Below are 16265 nucleotides of genomic sequence, written 5' to 3' on the forward strand. Positions count from 1 at the left end.
CTTTGAGATCACTCTCCCAGGATTCCTGTACAGGCTAACCTGTATAGGTTCCTATGAAGATTCATCACTGTTAGGAATCAATTTTGGTAGATCTAAACTGTGTTTAAAAAAAAAAAAGTACTGCAAAATACCAGCAGCTGTCAAACCAAGAAATAAATTGCTGTATTGAAAATTTCCAATGCCCTCGACAGTTTTTGTTGTTTCTAGCAGTAGAACAGACTTGACTCTGCTGCAAAAGTTTCTCAGCTATTGGAAAGCTGTTAAAAGAACACACTGCATGTTACTTATGTCATTTGGAGCAGAAAAAAATGAGCTGCATCAGACTGGTCAGTATTTCATTTATCATTTCCATCTCCTCTTGCTGGACCTGCTGCTTCTATTTTTTCATGAAGCTAATGCTTCTGGGTATTTTGCAGAGCAGAATAATACAAGGAACACAGAATCTCGGAAATACCCACATTGCTGTTTGAGATACACCTGACTCCCTGATTCTTAGAATGAGACTACTTAAGACAGATTGATTTCTTCTGGTTTTAACACTGAGATGCCGAAGCATGAGTTTGTGAAATATCTACCACCTTGATTTAAACCAGAACAAAACCAGCAATGTGGCAAGAGCACGTTGAGAGAAGCGAGAGGTTTGCCTGCAGAACCCCTTGCTGTTGCCCTCTGTCTCCTTCATTCTTGGATTATTTGAAGCAGGCGTTCAGTTGGACACTTTTTCTAGTCTAGTCTGCATCTGTTTTGATATTTCCTTCCCATGTTATACCTGAAAGGTTGGTGTATTATCTGTTACTGAAACCTTGTAATTACTTTTGTTCAGTGAGCTTATCTGCCTGATAACTGGATAAATACTCACATTTAAATGAGGAATGCCAGAGGCCACTCTGAAGCCTTTTTAACACAATGCTGATATTTGATATTTTACTGTGCTATTAACAGAGGGATAACGTGATGCGTATGCCACTCAGGGAGGAAACGATGTTTGCCTTCGGCAGATTGTACTTGCTCTAAAATTGATGTGGAAGCTCCGCTTTCTTTATTACTTTTTCTTGTGCTTTTAAATCAGAAAACAAATTGCTGAGTATCTGTAAGTGATGAAAATTGTTAAGCTAAAATAATTCTGGATGTTAGAATCGAATCATACTCTTATCCCTTTCTGTGAAAGCAGGACTGAGCATTAGGTGCTAAATAAAACAATTTCTAATTCACTGTGCGAGCAGGAAAGAGCACTCGGCCAGTCTCATGGAGGATGCTGTTGTGGAAAGGGGAAATGCCATATTACACACATTTTTCAATAAGCATCACGAGTGGAAGAGGTTTCCAGTAAGACTAAAGTTAGATCCCTTCTAATGGAAAAGGAATATATTCAGATATCACTTCAAAAGGGCATAAAAATTGTTGAGGGCATTTAGGAGAGATTAATAGAGTGCTTTGGATGTCTGGAATATAAATCATGAGTCATGCTGTTAGATCAAAGTCAGTGAAGAAACTTAATTTTAACGCTTCAATGTACATCAACAAGGACAATAATGCATTTTGGACAATGATGATTCGTAAGGGAAGGCCAATCAGGATAGGAAATAACGTACAGTGTGAGCTGTTTGAAGTCATGGTAATAACTGGATCAGGCAAAAGAGGACAACGCTAAGCCGGCTGAAAGGAAACAGAAGGTTTTTGAAACAAGCAAAAGGAGAAAATAAATTCTATTTCATAATTCAGTAATAGGACACTGATGGCAACAGGACATTCAAATGCAGGCAGTTGGAACAAATTTGACATAGGCATGGGGAGGAAAAGCAGCGCACGTTTAAAAAATATGTCTAGAATTGAATTTCACTTTATTTGCTTGGAATCCAGCGGGGGGTGTTTAATAACATCAGAGTAACAGTGCTCTGCAATCAGCAGTTTGGAGAGTTAAGCTGGTACTGAGCCATAGCCAGCATCTGCAGTACTTGTCCGTTACGCTGTTGCTCTGGCCGGTGGAAGAGGGGCCGCCAGACCTTGTGTCTCCAAGTGAACTGGTCTCCAGTTTGGACTTCAGCACGGTGTTCACCATCGTGGCAGCCCAGCTTTCTGCGAGATGCAGATTTTTCAGTGTCCTCTACGTAAAAATGGCAGATCCAGAGGAAATACTTCCTGAAGTATTTGGGCAATTTTATGGTAAAAATAGTTTCAGTCCATCTGGAAACTAAGGTGGCTCATTCATACCTGTAGCAAAGTATTTAACACTGCACTCCTCTATTGCCAGGAGCTTTCCATGTTTTGCTATTCAGATGAATGAAGCAGTCCTATTTTCCACAGCTAATTAAGCCTGAGCAAAGAGTACATGCTTGACTATAAGAGCAGGTTATTAATAATCTGGCTGGTGCTTTGAATTGCCATTATTGAGCTGAACTCACTATTGAGGCAGTGACTTGGAGCAGGATAGCTCTATCTTCATTTAAGCTAGTGTTACCTTTAGAACAATACGTATTTTTACACTACAAGGGGTTTGAGTCATAAAACCACTTCACTTTACCCTTAAAGTAGTAGGGAAAAGAAGCTTACCAATTAATTAAATATATTATTAGTGAGCTTATTTTGTTTGTTTGTTTCATATTTCCTCATAAGGCTCATACAAGCCTGATGAGGAGCAGCTGAGGGAACTGGGGTTGTTTAGCCTGGAGAAGAGAAGGCTGAGGGGAGACCTCATCACCACCTCCAACTGCCTCAAGGGAGCTTGTAGAGAGGTGGGTGCTGGTCTCTTCTCCCAGGTGATGGGGGATAGAACAAGGGGAAACGGCACCAAGCTGTGCCAAGGGAGGTTCAGGTCAGAGATAAGGAGGAAGTTCTTTACTGAGAGGGTCGTCAGAAGCTGGACCAGGCTGCCCAGGGAGGTGGTGGAGTCACCATCCCTGGATGTGTTTAAAGAGCGGGTAGATGAGGTGCTTAATGATATGGTTTAGGGGGTAGACAGGAACGGTTGGACGTGATGATCTCAGAGGGCTTTTCCAACCGAGCGATTCTGTGATTCTGTGATTCATATTATATTCACTTCCAATGTAACCCATTACACCTCTAGGAGCTTTCTCATATCTCCTGCTTATTGATGGTCTCTGGTAGTGGCTATTGAACAATGACAGAAGTTAGCATGGGGAGATACTGCTTTAAGTTCAAATCTAATTCGTAGATTTGCTTCTGTTTTTTTATCTGCTCGCGTGTGACTTAAGGAGTTTCACGAGGGATTTGGGGGGTTTTTTGTTGTCGTCCCATCCTGTCCTGTCCCCAGGATCTGTAGACTCATCAAAAGGAGGAAGAGCAAACTCTCTCCTCTTGCCCTGTTACCCTAGGTTTTTGTTGTGCCCAAAATTTGCTGTTTATGGTTTTATACTAAAACTTAATACAAATTTAGCACTTATGAAACACAAGTTTCTCTGCTCTCATCTCTACCAGCCGCTCCTATTGCCAGTTGTTTTAATAGATTCATTGCACAAAACCACCACAAGTTATGTCTGAATAGGTCCACCAGAAGGATGACAAATGGAAACGACAAAAGGTTTGTGTCTGTGCACTTCCTCAGCGGGAGGGAGATGTGAAAAACAAAGAGGAAATGGATGCAAGATTTTATGTAGGCTTAGACATTTTTAAAGGTTTGGGATATTATTCTGGCTGCCTTCCTTTGCTCTAGTGAAGTAAATGTCATGTCCACTGACTCAGAACTGAGCAGGATAGAATTCCTTGCAAACTGTGCTTTTATATTAAAATTAATTAACATTTCCTCCCACTCTCATTCTGTTAGCGGAAAATACAATATGAGTGAGATTTTCTCCCTGGGCCTTTTCCAGGCAGTACGTAGTGCTTGTGGCATTATTGAGTACACCGAGGAGCAGTTCAGTAGTAAAGACACCTGCAGCCCCACGGGTGAGTTGCCCTGATGCAGTATATGTGCACTAACCTCAGAAAACTGCAGTGTTTGCAGGAGTGGGAGGGGAAGAGGCTACTTCAGTCTGTCCTTACTCGTTGTTGCTTAGGGTTACGCTTCATTTTAGCTGTGCCCACTGACTGAAGTCCTTATGAGTGGGTCCCCATCTAAGTGACGATCACACTGGTGTGGGTGCAGATGGGGAGCTTCAAGCCCACCTGTTGCAGCAACCTGTCTGCAAGGAGCTCTGCTCTCTTGGTCATTGTGTGGGGCTTGGTGACATCGCTGTGTTTAGAAGAAGTAACTCTTCTGTCACGGTTTTAGTGGGAGCACTGAGGGTAAGGAGTTCACTGGTGAAAGGCTTCCTCACCAGCTGCCTGTAATGGCACTGTGTGATTCAAACACACTTTTGCCTCTCTGGGGATAGATCCTGGCCCCATGCACTAGAGAAATCCTAGATTTCCTATTAAAAATTCTGCAGTTGCAACAACTTCCTAATTTTGAGACTGTCAGGGATGATTTTGAGACTTGCTGCAATGTGCCTATACAAAGGTACAGCAAACACAGCAGTTGGAGGAGTGGAAGGTGGAGGGGCTTTGGTTTCTTTTTCTCTATACAACTGCCTAAAAGAAGGTTGTAGTGAGGTGGGGGTTGGCCTCTTCTCCCAAGTAACAAGTGATAGGACAGGAGGAAATGGCCTCAAGTTGTGCCAGGGGAGGTTTAGATTCGATATTAGGAAAGATTTCTTCACTGAAAGGGTTATCAGGCATTGGAATGGGCTACCCAGGGAAGTGGTGGAGTCGCCATCCGTGGAGGTGTTTAAAAGATGAGTAGATGAGGTGCTTAGAAACGTGGTTTAGTAGTGGATAGGTTATGGTTGGAGTCAATGGTTTTAAAGGTCTTTTCCAACCAAATAAATAAAAAAGGGAAAAAAAATCCAGTAGGCAGTGTAGGTTCATAAATACCACAATCTTAAACGTCTGGTTTTGTGTGTGAAATTGTATGTAGGTGGTCACTCAGTAAGGAGTTGTTGTTTTGTTGTTATTAAAAATTGACTCTGTCTCCCTCTGTGGGCTGCGTGCAGTGAATGGAGTGTGTTACGTGTCAATGAAGCAAGCCCTCGCAGCACACGGTGAATCTTGCAAGGGAAAGCAGCTCCCTGGGGATTTCCAAAAGTCAGTGTCAGGAGTGTGATGAAGGACATGGTGAACGCTTCCCATCAGCATGTGGCGAGGAAGTCAGCAACTGCCCCAAGTCAGACAGATGCGCTCTTCGGAGAGCAGCCACAGCTAGGAGCTGTAGTTACCAAAAGTAGTTGTGTAATGATGGGTTTATTTATTAACCACTTTCCTGTATGCCTTTGAGTAACCGTAGTGTCTGAGCACAGAGCGCTGGAAACCCTGGAGCTTTGTTGAAGCTGCATCCTGTAGGAAAATGAGAAGTACTCTGAAATTACACAGCTCTGCAGTGACCTACCAGGGGTGAACTGCCCTATTTATTTTTTGAATAATTAGCTCTTGGGATTTTTGCTAGTCTCTTAAAGGTATAATTTTATACAGGTCGCTCTCCTACCAAGGTATGGTTTGCCAAGTGTAAACCTTAGCACTCTCTCTTTACAAACTAATTCCAGACCAACATGTTGTCTGTTTTAATAAAATAAATTTATAAGTATCTTCTTAGATGCGGATTCTGGGCTAATTGATGTGGTCTGGGACTGTAATAAAAAAATCCAAGGCAGCTGTAAACCAAACGTGTTTCCAGCTGCTTTGCTTACCAACGTGTCATCAGGTATCTGGAGTGCTAAGCTGAATGTCCTCACTACTTTTTATGCGTTCTTCTTACTGTGCAGGTAGAGTAACTACAAAATATGTTGAGTAGCATCACTGGAAAACCTGTTGCCTGCAAACGAATAGGGACTTTAGCCTGGCTTCTACAATATTTGTGTAGACCTTCAGCTCCTCTAAACTGTCATAGCACCTCTGGCTGCCCAACTTGCTCATGACAAAATAGTCCTTGAAAATGCTGCCATTACACATGAAGGCAAAAGTTTTAAAGACTTTGCTTACTACAAAGCAAGTGGCAGAGGCAGTGTCAGAGGAAGAAGATATGCACACGAGAGCAAATACTTTGATGGCTGAGCCTGGTAAGGGGATGGGTGGCTCTCCGGTCAGAACAGGGGGAGGAGATGCTGCAGCCACCAGCTTCTCCAGCTGGAATGTTCTTCACTTCTGTTCAGTGCACGCAATGCCTCAATATTAGGACCCTTCCATGTTCTCTAGGATTATCTGTTCTTTTGCCATCTTCATTTGCCCCATCATTCGGAAGTTGAAGTTACACATTTATCAGCACAAGACATAAACACCAGATCTCTGTACCTCGTATTTTTAAAGGGAAAAGTGGATGTGTGTGGTGCATGGAGCTTAGTCTGCCTTTCTGGAGATAATTTTATGTAAATAAATCCAAACTTGAATTCATATTTTTTCTAAAAATATTTTTGTGCACACACACATATTTGCATTTGAAATGTCAAGTGCGTCTTCCAGTGATTGTTTTTAATCTTGGCCTTTTATGCATCCTTCCGTGTATTTTATAGTTTCCGATTAGTAGAAGTATCATTTTTAATTATGTTGGGAAATCAGCAGTGCAGATTGATGAAAGGAAGGGCTGAGCACTCTTCATTGCAAAAGCATTTTCCCCCTAACACCGTGTTTCTGCAGACACAAAGCACTAAGCTCTAGAGAAAAACCCAGTTCTGCAGAAACTTGTAACAGCTTGCTTACTCACAATGTATGGGAAGAGATGCTCAGGAGGCTCATTGGCAATGTGTCACGTTGTCTTCACTTCTACTGTCAGCTGTGCCAGGAAGTAGGAATGACTGCTTGGGTCTGTGAAGAATTTATGAAAATGCTATTCCTGTGTGCGAAGCAACTGCATTCAAAACCAAATCACCAGTTACTGGAAGGGAGAACTCACCAGAAGTTGATGCAAAACAGTCATTTTGCTGAGTTCTTTCTGTTCCCTGTTTTGTCAGACCTTGGGGATTTTGTGGGGAGAGGGGAGTATACTTAATTTTGCTGTGTAGTTGACTAAACACTGATGCTTCTGGAGAGCCACTTCATTCCTCGGTTTGTCTTGCTGTGAACAGTCCCAGCCAGTGCTGTTGGCATTGTTTGCTGCTGAGGTGGTGCCCTCAGTGCTTGTCATAGGTAGCCAGTAGAGACTGGAAACGCTCCGATGTCTTCGTTAAATCAGTGAGACTTTAGTATGAGAAATGCTGAAGTAGTAGCAAATCAAATACAGCAATAGCAAGGGATGATGTTAACATGGTTCGGATCCTGTCTTATCCAGAGGATAACAAGAAAAAAACGTATTTCTAGATGATCAAGAGAAAGCTTCCAAGACATAAATCTGAAGCCTTTGGAGGCTAAGCAAACTTAGTGGAAGACGATAGAGACTTTGAAAAGCTGACTCAGAACATTCTGGTTGGTTGTTTATAAATCTTTCGAAAATCAAGGAAAATGAAGAAGAGTTTAATTTTCTGCTGGAGGGAAAAATGCTGCAAAATATTGATGCATGTGAAAAAAAGAAAGGTCACTCCCTGTGACTTGTAGAACTGGGATTTGGTTTACAACAACATCAAAGAGTTTTGTAGTCGAGGAAAAAACGTGTATTAGTTTGTACGTTATATGCAGAAGCAAATGTTTTCATGGAAATAGACTCTTCTTAAGAGAGAAAGGCTGCAGTAGTCTACACTTGTAAAGATTCCCATTGAGCCGAGTGAGAAGATAAGGAAAGAAACCCAGGGTCACTGTGGAATTTGCATCTAAGAGATTAATTTACTGAAAAATCTCTTGGCTTTACCATAAATGGGTGGAATCATTTTTACATTAGAACATAGAGCTCCTGGCATGGGAAACTACAAAAGGATGCTTTTGGCACTGCCTGGTGATCTGACTTTCTCCCTAGATGTCAGCAGCCACTCAGCATACCATGCAAGTGGATGCAGGTGTTGCAGAAAGAAAAAGCAAGCAAGCAATTAAGTAATTCCCCTCTAAGCAAATGCTTATTCAACTGAGTGATGTGCAAGAGGAATGCTTATTAATATATTGGAAAAGAAAGCGTTGCTACAGTCCCTAGCTGTGACTGGGAGAACACCAAACACTCCAATGCTATTTAATTTAAGCACATAGAAGACCAAATGCACCCCCCCCTCCAGAACTCAACACTCCCAAACAACTGTTAATTATGAATAATCGTCCTTCTGCTGATGTTATAAAAGGTGCTGTTCTCAGTTCTTGGGTAATAAAAAAGAGGTGTAAAGCGTTAAATATTTCTCTATTTTGCAGTCAACTGAAGGACTGTAGTCTCCTCGTCCCCTGCTGTTAAAATTTCACTCCTGGGGAGATACGCTGTAAAGCTCAGAACACAGCGAGGTGTCTGTCCACACATGCAGGAGATGGTGAGGAAGAGAGTATATGTGTGTCATACGTGTGTATCAGCAAGTGTAAGCTCTAGGGATAAGAGCAAATTGCACACAGCATCTGGGGGGCTGAGCAAACACTAATCGAGAGGAAATCTGGCTTCGGTTGTGCCACTTGTTTCCATGAGGAGCGAGGACCTGCTGTAGCTTGATGAAAGCAGAGATACCAATGCCGTGAGAAGTCTGCCTGTATCAGCCTAAAATAAATGAGGTGGCTAGAACTTTGCCAAAAGTAAGTGTTATCTTGACTTCAATTAATAGTGCTAATTTCTGTTCCACTTAACATTGCTTGTAGCTGTCAGAGGCAAATTACGTAGAGTTGTATCCAAATACATTAACCAAGCCAGATAAAATCTTGGCCTTTTGAGATTGCAGAGTAGCGAGCATATGCACAGTGAATGCGCAGGACTTCTGTATTGTACTGGGTTTGTTTTACAGAGTCAGAAGTTTTCTGACTTCAAAAACAGCTTGAATTCTTTTTTTTTGGACTAAGGATGTAGTTTGAAATGTGATTTTGAGCATGGGCTTTGCGAGATGTGGGGATTCTGTAAATGATATTCCTGGATTTTTATATGCAATATTCTGATAGAAACAGCCCGCAGATTGTAGTTCTTTATCTGCTGGAAAAGTCAGAAGATTTTTCTTACTTGGTTGCTTTTATTACTGTATGATGAACCAAAATGTGTTATTTTAAAATAATATTTCATCAGGTGCACGTGTTGCCTCCCTGATAAAATACACAAAAATAACTTTTGGCCAAATCAGCTGTCTAGAGAACAGATCACAGATAGAAGGTTTTTTATTGTACTTTTTTTCCCCTCCATTTACTATCAAAACTGACCTTTCACATACTGGGTACCAGCAGCACTTTGAGCAGGATGTTCAGATTTTCGTTGCTTTGAGGCTTCTGAAAGCCAGGGCCCAGTGAGAAGCTTTCCACTAAAGATAAGTGAGTGGGACAAAGGATGCAAAGCAACCAAGGCTTCTGGCCAAGAGTGCAGACGTCTCAGGTCCTTTGCTGTTTTGTTTTGTTTTTCCAAATCCTCAGTGACTCCCCTGTCTCTAGAGAAGTTTTATTTCTGAAGCAGTTCTTTAAAATTACTGCCTTTAATCACCGAGCTGGGGAGAGGTTTGATGGAGCTTTTGACAGATATTCCTTTAAGGAAATGAACATAATAGAGATTTGTTCCTTAAAACTGTAAATGACAGCAGATTCAACCGCTGTTTGTCATCCTCCTCTGCCATCAGTAGCACTCTGATTAGGCACTGCACCAAAGTGTGGGAAAGCTGAAGTTTCCATCTGAACTCCTTTGTGTGCTCTGAGGGGGGGTGTCAGCACTGTGGGGCTGGTGCTTTGTGCCTGACGTAATTGGTACTGAAGTTTTTAGTATTGCTTCCAGTTTAACGATGCCTTTTTGTTATCAGGGTCCTTGCATTTCCTCTCTTCTCCAGTCCCCTCAGGTTCCTCCCTTCCTCAGAGATGATATATTGAGAACAAGAGGTAAAATGGAAATCTGGATATTCAACACACAGTGGAAACAGTAGCACACTTTTTATGTTCCTCAGAAAAGGATCTGTTGCAAAGCCAAATCACTGAACTTCTCTTTTCTCCCTGTCCATTACGGGACTTTTCAGGAAGAGCTGGACTCTGCTTCATATTTCTTACTCCAACTGTAACTGTGGTCTGCACAGAGACATAGTCTATGACTGTGTTCATTGTGGAGGTCAGAGGGGAAGGCTGTGCTTAAACCAAGCTCTTTCTCCACAACCCTCCGGGGCAGGCGTAACCGAAGTGCCCTGCTGCTACAACCTTTGGAGTCAACTCGGGGATGCCAAAGCAAGTGAACTAGAGGGGACACTGGGGAGGATAGGGGGTGGTGTAGAAGAAAGTGGTGTAGGTGCCCTGCTGTTTTAGCCACTATTGCCCACATAGGATCCATTCGGTTTCCAACAGCAACTCAGCGGCATTTTGTTTGAGATGGCAGCATGGCTTTCTGAGCCTTACGTGGCAGATGTTCTGCAATGTATTCGTTTTTGAGGCTTAATGCATATATTACATCGTTTGTCAGTTTGTGGTATCCTTTCAGACTTTGTGGTTATGGGTTCCTCCAGTGAGGCCTATTTTGTTTAGCATTCAGCATTTTAATTGCACATAAACCTCTGTACCTTCAGCTCCTGCAGCAGGCATCTCTCTGAAGAAGCCTTAAGATGTCATAATATTTGAAAGAGAAAAATACGCATTTTCTGCTAGCACCTGTAATTTAGGTAGCAAAATAATTGTGTAGGAAGCATCTCTTATCTCTTGTTCAGTCTGATATGAAAGACAGTTACAGCTTTTCAAACCTGGCTAAAACTATGCATTATCATACAATATTTGGATGAATCTCATTTAGGCAGCTGTCAGGCAGAAATATTTTAGGTTCTGTATGTTAGTAACACTTGCAGTGAGGCTGTGGCTATTTCCAAAGACAGTTTTGTTGCATGAAATAAGGGGAACTCACTTAGCACAGTAACTACTGTGGAGATGTTTGAACAGATTTGCTTGTATGAAATAATTATTCCTAGTAGGGAGAAGTTTGGGTGGGCTTTAATCGTACAGCATCCTTGTGAGAGGCATGTCAGAAGCTCTAGGAGGTCTGTTACTTTAAATGTTGATATACTGCTCAGGCTGCTGTAGGAACTGTTCCTTGCTATTTCAGAAGCATTGGTGGCATGAGTGTGCAAGTTTTATTTTATCTTATTTTCCACGTGAAGGACACATTCAAAAAACTAGGAAGAGCTGACAGTAATCATATTACATCACTGTTAACCAACAAAAGCTATCAGGACCTTCTGTAAGACAAATAGCAATTAGGATTTAAGAATCAGTTGGGAAGCATGCTATAATTCTGACTAGCATTTATCCTGTCTTCTGATATGCTATAAATCCTTCCTACCTCGCCTGATTCTCAGCCTGGGGCTTTAACGTCCTGCTTAGTGTTCATTTTATTTGGTTTGATGCTCCCCATTGTGTTTTGCACTGTTTGTTATGCTTTGCCTGGGCTGAGCTGCTCCACCTGATGGTGTAAACCAGAAAATGCCGTCTCTCATGCAATGAGGGCTTATTTGAGGAAAGGCAGTCTAGTGGAAGCGTTTATTGCTGTAAGGGTACGTGTGCCTTAATCCAGGAGACCTACTAATGATGTTCTGCCCTCATTATACTTGGATGCAGAGCAGTTAAGGTTATGTAAAGGAGCTGCACAAAGGTCTTGAGTGCACAGTTTTCTTCCATGTTTCTAGTAAGAGATGCAGTGGGTCGGTTCTTGTCCTGTAGACACCTGCTTCTCCAAGTCCAGATGCTGCCAGAACCTGAGGTGTAGCTGTGCTTTGCCAGGCATGCATGTCTGGAAGAGTTGTTCCTGCTCTTGCACAAAAAGGAAAGCGTGGCTGCTTGGTAGCTGTTGATCTGGTCATGTTCTTATTATGGAAATAATGTGGGAATACTTAATGGATGAGTGTGCTGGGTAGAAGAGCTTGCCCACGTTGTATTTTCTATCTTGAGTCCATTTAGTTGCACAGAAAAGGAAGTAAAACCCTTCCAACCTAAACCATTCTATGATTCTAACTCTGAAAGAAACAACCTGCTTACAAGAAAAGGAAAGGCTTTCTTGTGGCATTGAAAGAGAAATAATCACATAAATCCTGTGCAAACAGGAAGCATAACAGAGCTGCATGTTCCCAAGTCTTTTAGTTTGCCCAGATTTTGGAATGCAAGAGTCTCTATATGCATGCTACAATAAATTTATCTCTGGCACTTTTCATGTTGCCCCAAGATATCAGAATATTTTCCATCTGATAGCAAGATCTGTCACCTCTGGACAGTTATGTCTTCAGCCAGAAAAGCAAAACATATGATTTTCTATCTTGAGCTGATGTGACTGGGATGAAGGATGGATACTGTAAGGAAGGATGCTTATGTGTAACAGCACATGCAAGGAACATTGTTCTTTAAAATCTTTGAGTAGTCTAAGGCCAAGATTTCCCATGCTGTTGAGAATGTAACGTGAGAGCTGGCCACCTGAGCACAAGCTGACTACATTCAGTCTGCACTCCTGCAAAAGCTATTCATACAATGTTATGGTGCACCAAGCACAAATCTCTGTCAAAAGGCAGGTTGATCTAAGTCATGCTGTGAAACTTTGAGGAATCTCCTTGTTGTATTCAGTTTTCATAGCCTCTATAAAAAAATTGCAAATTTTAATCTGTTCTTGTAGTCTTGTCCTTCACTTGTACTAACCACATACACTTACATTGTCCAAAACGGTGTGTACAGACCTTTTTTTCTTTCTTTCTTTCTTTCTCTCTCAGACACCCTGGCTCTGGAATACCAGACAGTGTTGGAACGGGTATCCATATCAGGTAAAAGTTACAGTGCTGCCTAAAACCAAACGTGACATCTCTGCAGAGCTCCATTTTTATTATGGTGAAGCTTTGTTTCCATATGTCAGTATGAATGGGCCACTCGGCATTTCAGAACGCTGCTAGATGCTCCCCGTCTTACTTGAGTTCAACAATGGATATAGCTGTCACACCTCTTTTGAAATGAAGCACAGGATCTGAAAACAGGTCTGGGAAATCTAGTGGTGTAAGCAGACATCTGCAGTGGCAGTAGAATGGTCATTTTTTTACAAAGTTCTGAGCATACTGGAAGTTTTAGCAAAGCCTCAGATTCAGAGGGCTGGGTAAAGCTAGTAGAGTTCTCATAGTTGTTCTACTGCGTACAGGACGAGACTTAATCCCTGGCAGTTGGTGTGATCAAAGAGGAGACTAACGACAGAAGGTACATTTCTTCTTTAGGTACTTAAATAGGTGCTATCCAGTCCTGGCCTCATGGAAGCTTACAACAAAGGAAGGTAAAATTAAGGAGAGAATTGAGAATTATTTCAAGTCTTGATTTTCAGCAATATCTGTATTTTCATGGACTCAAAAACCATCAGCTTTTCTCTCTGTTCTAGGTCAAAATATACAACTTAACTTCAAAGAAAGGATTTAAGTCATTTATCTCCTTTATTAAAGAGAAGAATGCCACTGTTAAAGTCAAAATGCCCTTTCAGGTTGTGTCCTGCTGCAGTCATTCTCTCTTTCAGGCCTCCAAAAAAGTTTGCTCAAGTTTGAAATTTGGTTTGTGTAAAACAATCTTCAAAAGAACAGTGACAGTATACTTACTCCTTACTACAGTTTTAACTAGTTCCAGGGATACTGAATTCTTAGGTCCAAATTCTGGCCATCTTTCACAGCGGCAAAGTTGCTCCAATGACATGCAAGTGCTGCAGTAAGTGCTGCAGTAACACCAGGATTATCCGTAGCCCTACAGCTCCAGAAACTGTTCTCTGCCTGAGGAAGACGGAGCAGGACAAGTGAAAGGAGAAGGGTAGATATTTTGTCTGTCGTAAACTGGTTGAAGAGTGGATTTCAAAGTTTGCGTACCCTAAGAGCTTTGATAAACCTCTCCTGTGCTTTCCATTAGTTTGTGCTCCTGGACTTAGTTGTTAAAATATGGGATGTGTGTTGAGCACTCAACCTGCTCTAAAGCATTCAGTGTATTTTTCAGAAGGATAACTCCTGAACTCTGCCTTAGCTGTACCTCATGAAGGTTGTGGGCCTGTTGGAGGTAATTAGTGGAGGCAGTTCAGCAAGAATGATCAGACGACTTGATCTGAGAAAGGATGAAGGAATTTGATCACTTGGCCTCAGAAGAAATAATGACATATTACACACAAGGGCTGGAGGGTGAACTGAATAACAGTAGGGAAGCAGCATAAGAAATTGAATGGGGGAGGTGTTGAGTCTTCATCCCTCAAGAGTTTTTAGGAACAGTCGTTTATCAAAATAGATATGGCTGCAATCATTGCAGCCTTTCAGTCTTATTTTCTACTATTTTTGTGTTATTACATGAAGGGAGGAATTTACTTATGACAAAAGACCATAAATCTTACTATTTAAAGAATATATGTATTTACCAGACTTAGACAAGGTCATTCAGAAAGTTAGTTACAACTTTCAGAGCATGGCAGCTAAGCTCACTGTATCCAAAATCATACTACTAGTGGAGAGGGTCCAACAGAAAGCAGATCATAAAATAAAAGTCATTATCAAAATAATTGTCTCGGGTATAAAAATGTCTACTGGGTCCTAATCAGGGTTAAGTACTGGGTTTTCAATTTGGTTTTGTTTTGTTTTTTCTTAACAAGATAAAATTTCTAATCTCTTGTTTGCTACAAGTCCTTTGTAAGTTACTCAGCGCAGCATTGCAGAAATCCAGCTGGACTTACTGCAGATACAGTCAAATGGATCATTTGGGTGACAGCTTAACCATAAGCACAGAACAGTCCCATTGAAGTCTAGAGAGAACCGAAACCTAGCATTTAAACTGAGTTAAACTGAGTTGAGCCTTTCATGGAGGGAAACGATGATATCTTTAGAATCCCCCTACGTTATCATTTTATATGGGTTTAGAAGTACTAATGCTATTGTTAATAAAGCAGCTGACAATCTTAATTGTCTTACTAGAAGTTTTCCCCAGTGAGTTCTCTTGCAATAGTGAGTATAATAGTCGCAGTTCATTGCTAGCTCATGTTCTCTTCCCTTTTTTCAATTACATCTAATTAAAAGCTTACTGACAGTCTCACTAATCAGAAAAAGATTATATTGGCCCAAGAAATGGCTTTAAAAGATTAATTTTGAGTGTACACATTATTCATAAAGCATAAGCATATGTCTATATTTAAATAACCCACATAGAGCATTCAGTGGGCACCTAAGGACTGTTTTTGAGCTGCAGAGAGTTGGTCTGCAAAAGGAAATGGGAATGAAAGAGGCAACCGAAATGCCTCTTGCCAGTGGAAATAACTCATGCCCTGCTTGGGTGCATGGTTGTGCCAGTGCACACTGCTCTAGCGATGGTTAGTCTCATCCCTCAGCAGATGCCCTCAGCAGCTGCTCCTGTGGCAGTGCCCCTCTCTGTCACTGCGATGGAAGACGTGAGTAGCAAGGCAGCACAATCTCATGGAGATTAGGGTAGCTCCTAGGACTGGCTCTCTTAGGCTGGGGGCTAAACAGCCCATGCGTGCCACCAGTTACCTTCTTTGAAGTTACCCCAGGTTGGTTTTGGTTGTGCATAAGTTCCTGTGCCTTGTTATTTTCGTTTCTTTTACTGTTAAACATCTGTGTAACCATGTTGTATATCAAATAAGATGACTGGATAAATTTATTTACTTTTTTCCAAATGTTAACATGTTCCCAGAAAATGGTTAAACTCTTTAAAAGTAGGCTCTTATATTAGAAAGAGCCCTTTTGTTTAAAGCTCACAACATTTTCATCATGAGTAGACGAGATTATATACTAGCACTGACTTTCTTTAATCTGTGCTAGCATTGTTTCTTTTGCCGTGCTTTAAACCCACATTACTGATGTACAGGAAGATGCTTCAAGTAATCTTTCAAACCAGACTCAGGATTATGCAGAATTTAGTTTATTCTAGGTTTGGAACAGATGACATCGTAACTTTTTGGTATTACAATATTACAATACTGTCAAGATTAAAACATAAGGGAAGGGTAGTTTGGGGAGCTTTATTTTTCCAGAGCCATCAAAGTTTGAAAGAGGCAACCATCATCATTTTTCTTACACAGGATGCTTATGTATAATTCGATAATCCCCCTGTGATTAAACATGTCTCCTGTAGATCTCAGCTGCCTGTAATGTCAGTTAGACTCTATTAACCTTTTCTCATCTCCATCTTTCAGCCACTGATGCCTGACCTTCATTATTACTACATAGTTGAATTGTCATTCTACTGGTCCTTAATGTTTTCTCAATTCATTGACATCAAACGAAAGGTAA

At 41.3% G+C, this 16265-nt stretch overlaps 1 protein-coding gene across 1 annotated transcript in view; it reads left to right on the top strand.

The window, feature by feature from the left end:
- LOC104538151 (ceramide synthase 6-like) overlaps window positions 1-16265 on the top strand; it is a gene marked incomplete at both ends in the record, with an annotated part of 62559 nt that overhangs the window by 33948 nt on the left and 12346 nt on the right. Inside the window, 2 exon segments of the mRNA XM_010181245.1 lie at window positions 12732-12782; window positions 16169-16261. Coding sequence (XP_010179547.1) covers window positions 12732-12782; window positions 16169-16261 — 144 coding nt within the window.

The sequence above is a fragment of the Mesitornis unicolor genome, unplaced genomic scaffold (genome assembly GCF_000695765.1).
Source record: "Mesitornis unicolor isolate BGI_N332 unplaced genomic scaffold, ASM69576v1 scaffold1313, whole genome shotgun sequence".
Classification (NCBI taxonomy): Eukaryota; Metazoa; Chordata; class Aves; order Mesitornithiformes; family Mesitornithidae; genus Mesitornis; species Mesitornis unicolor.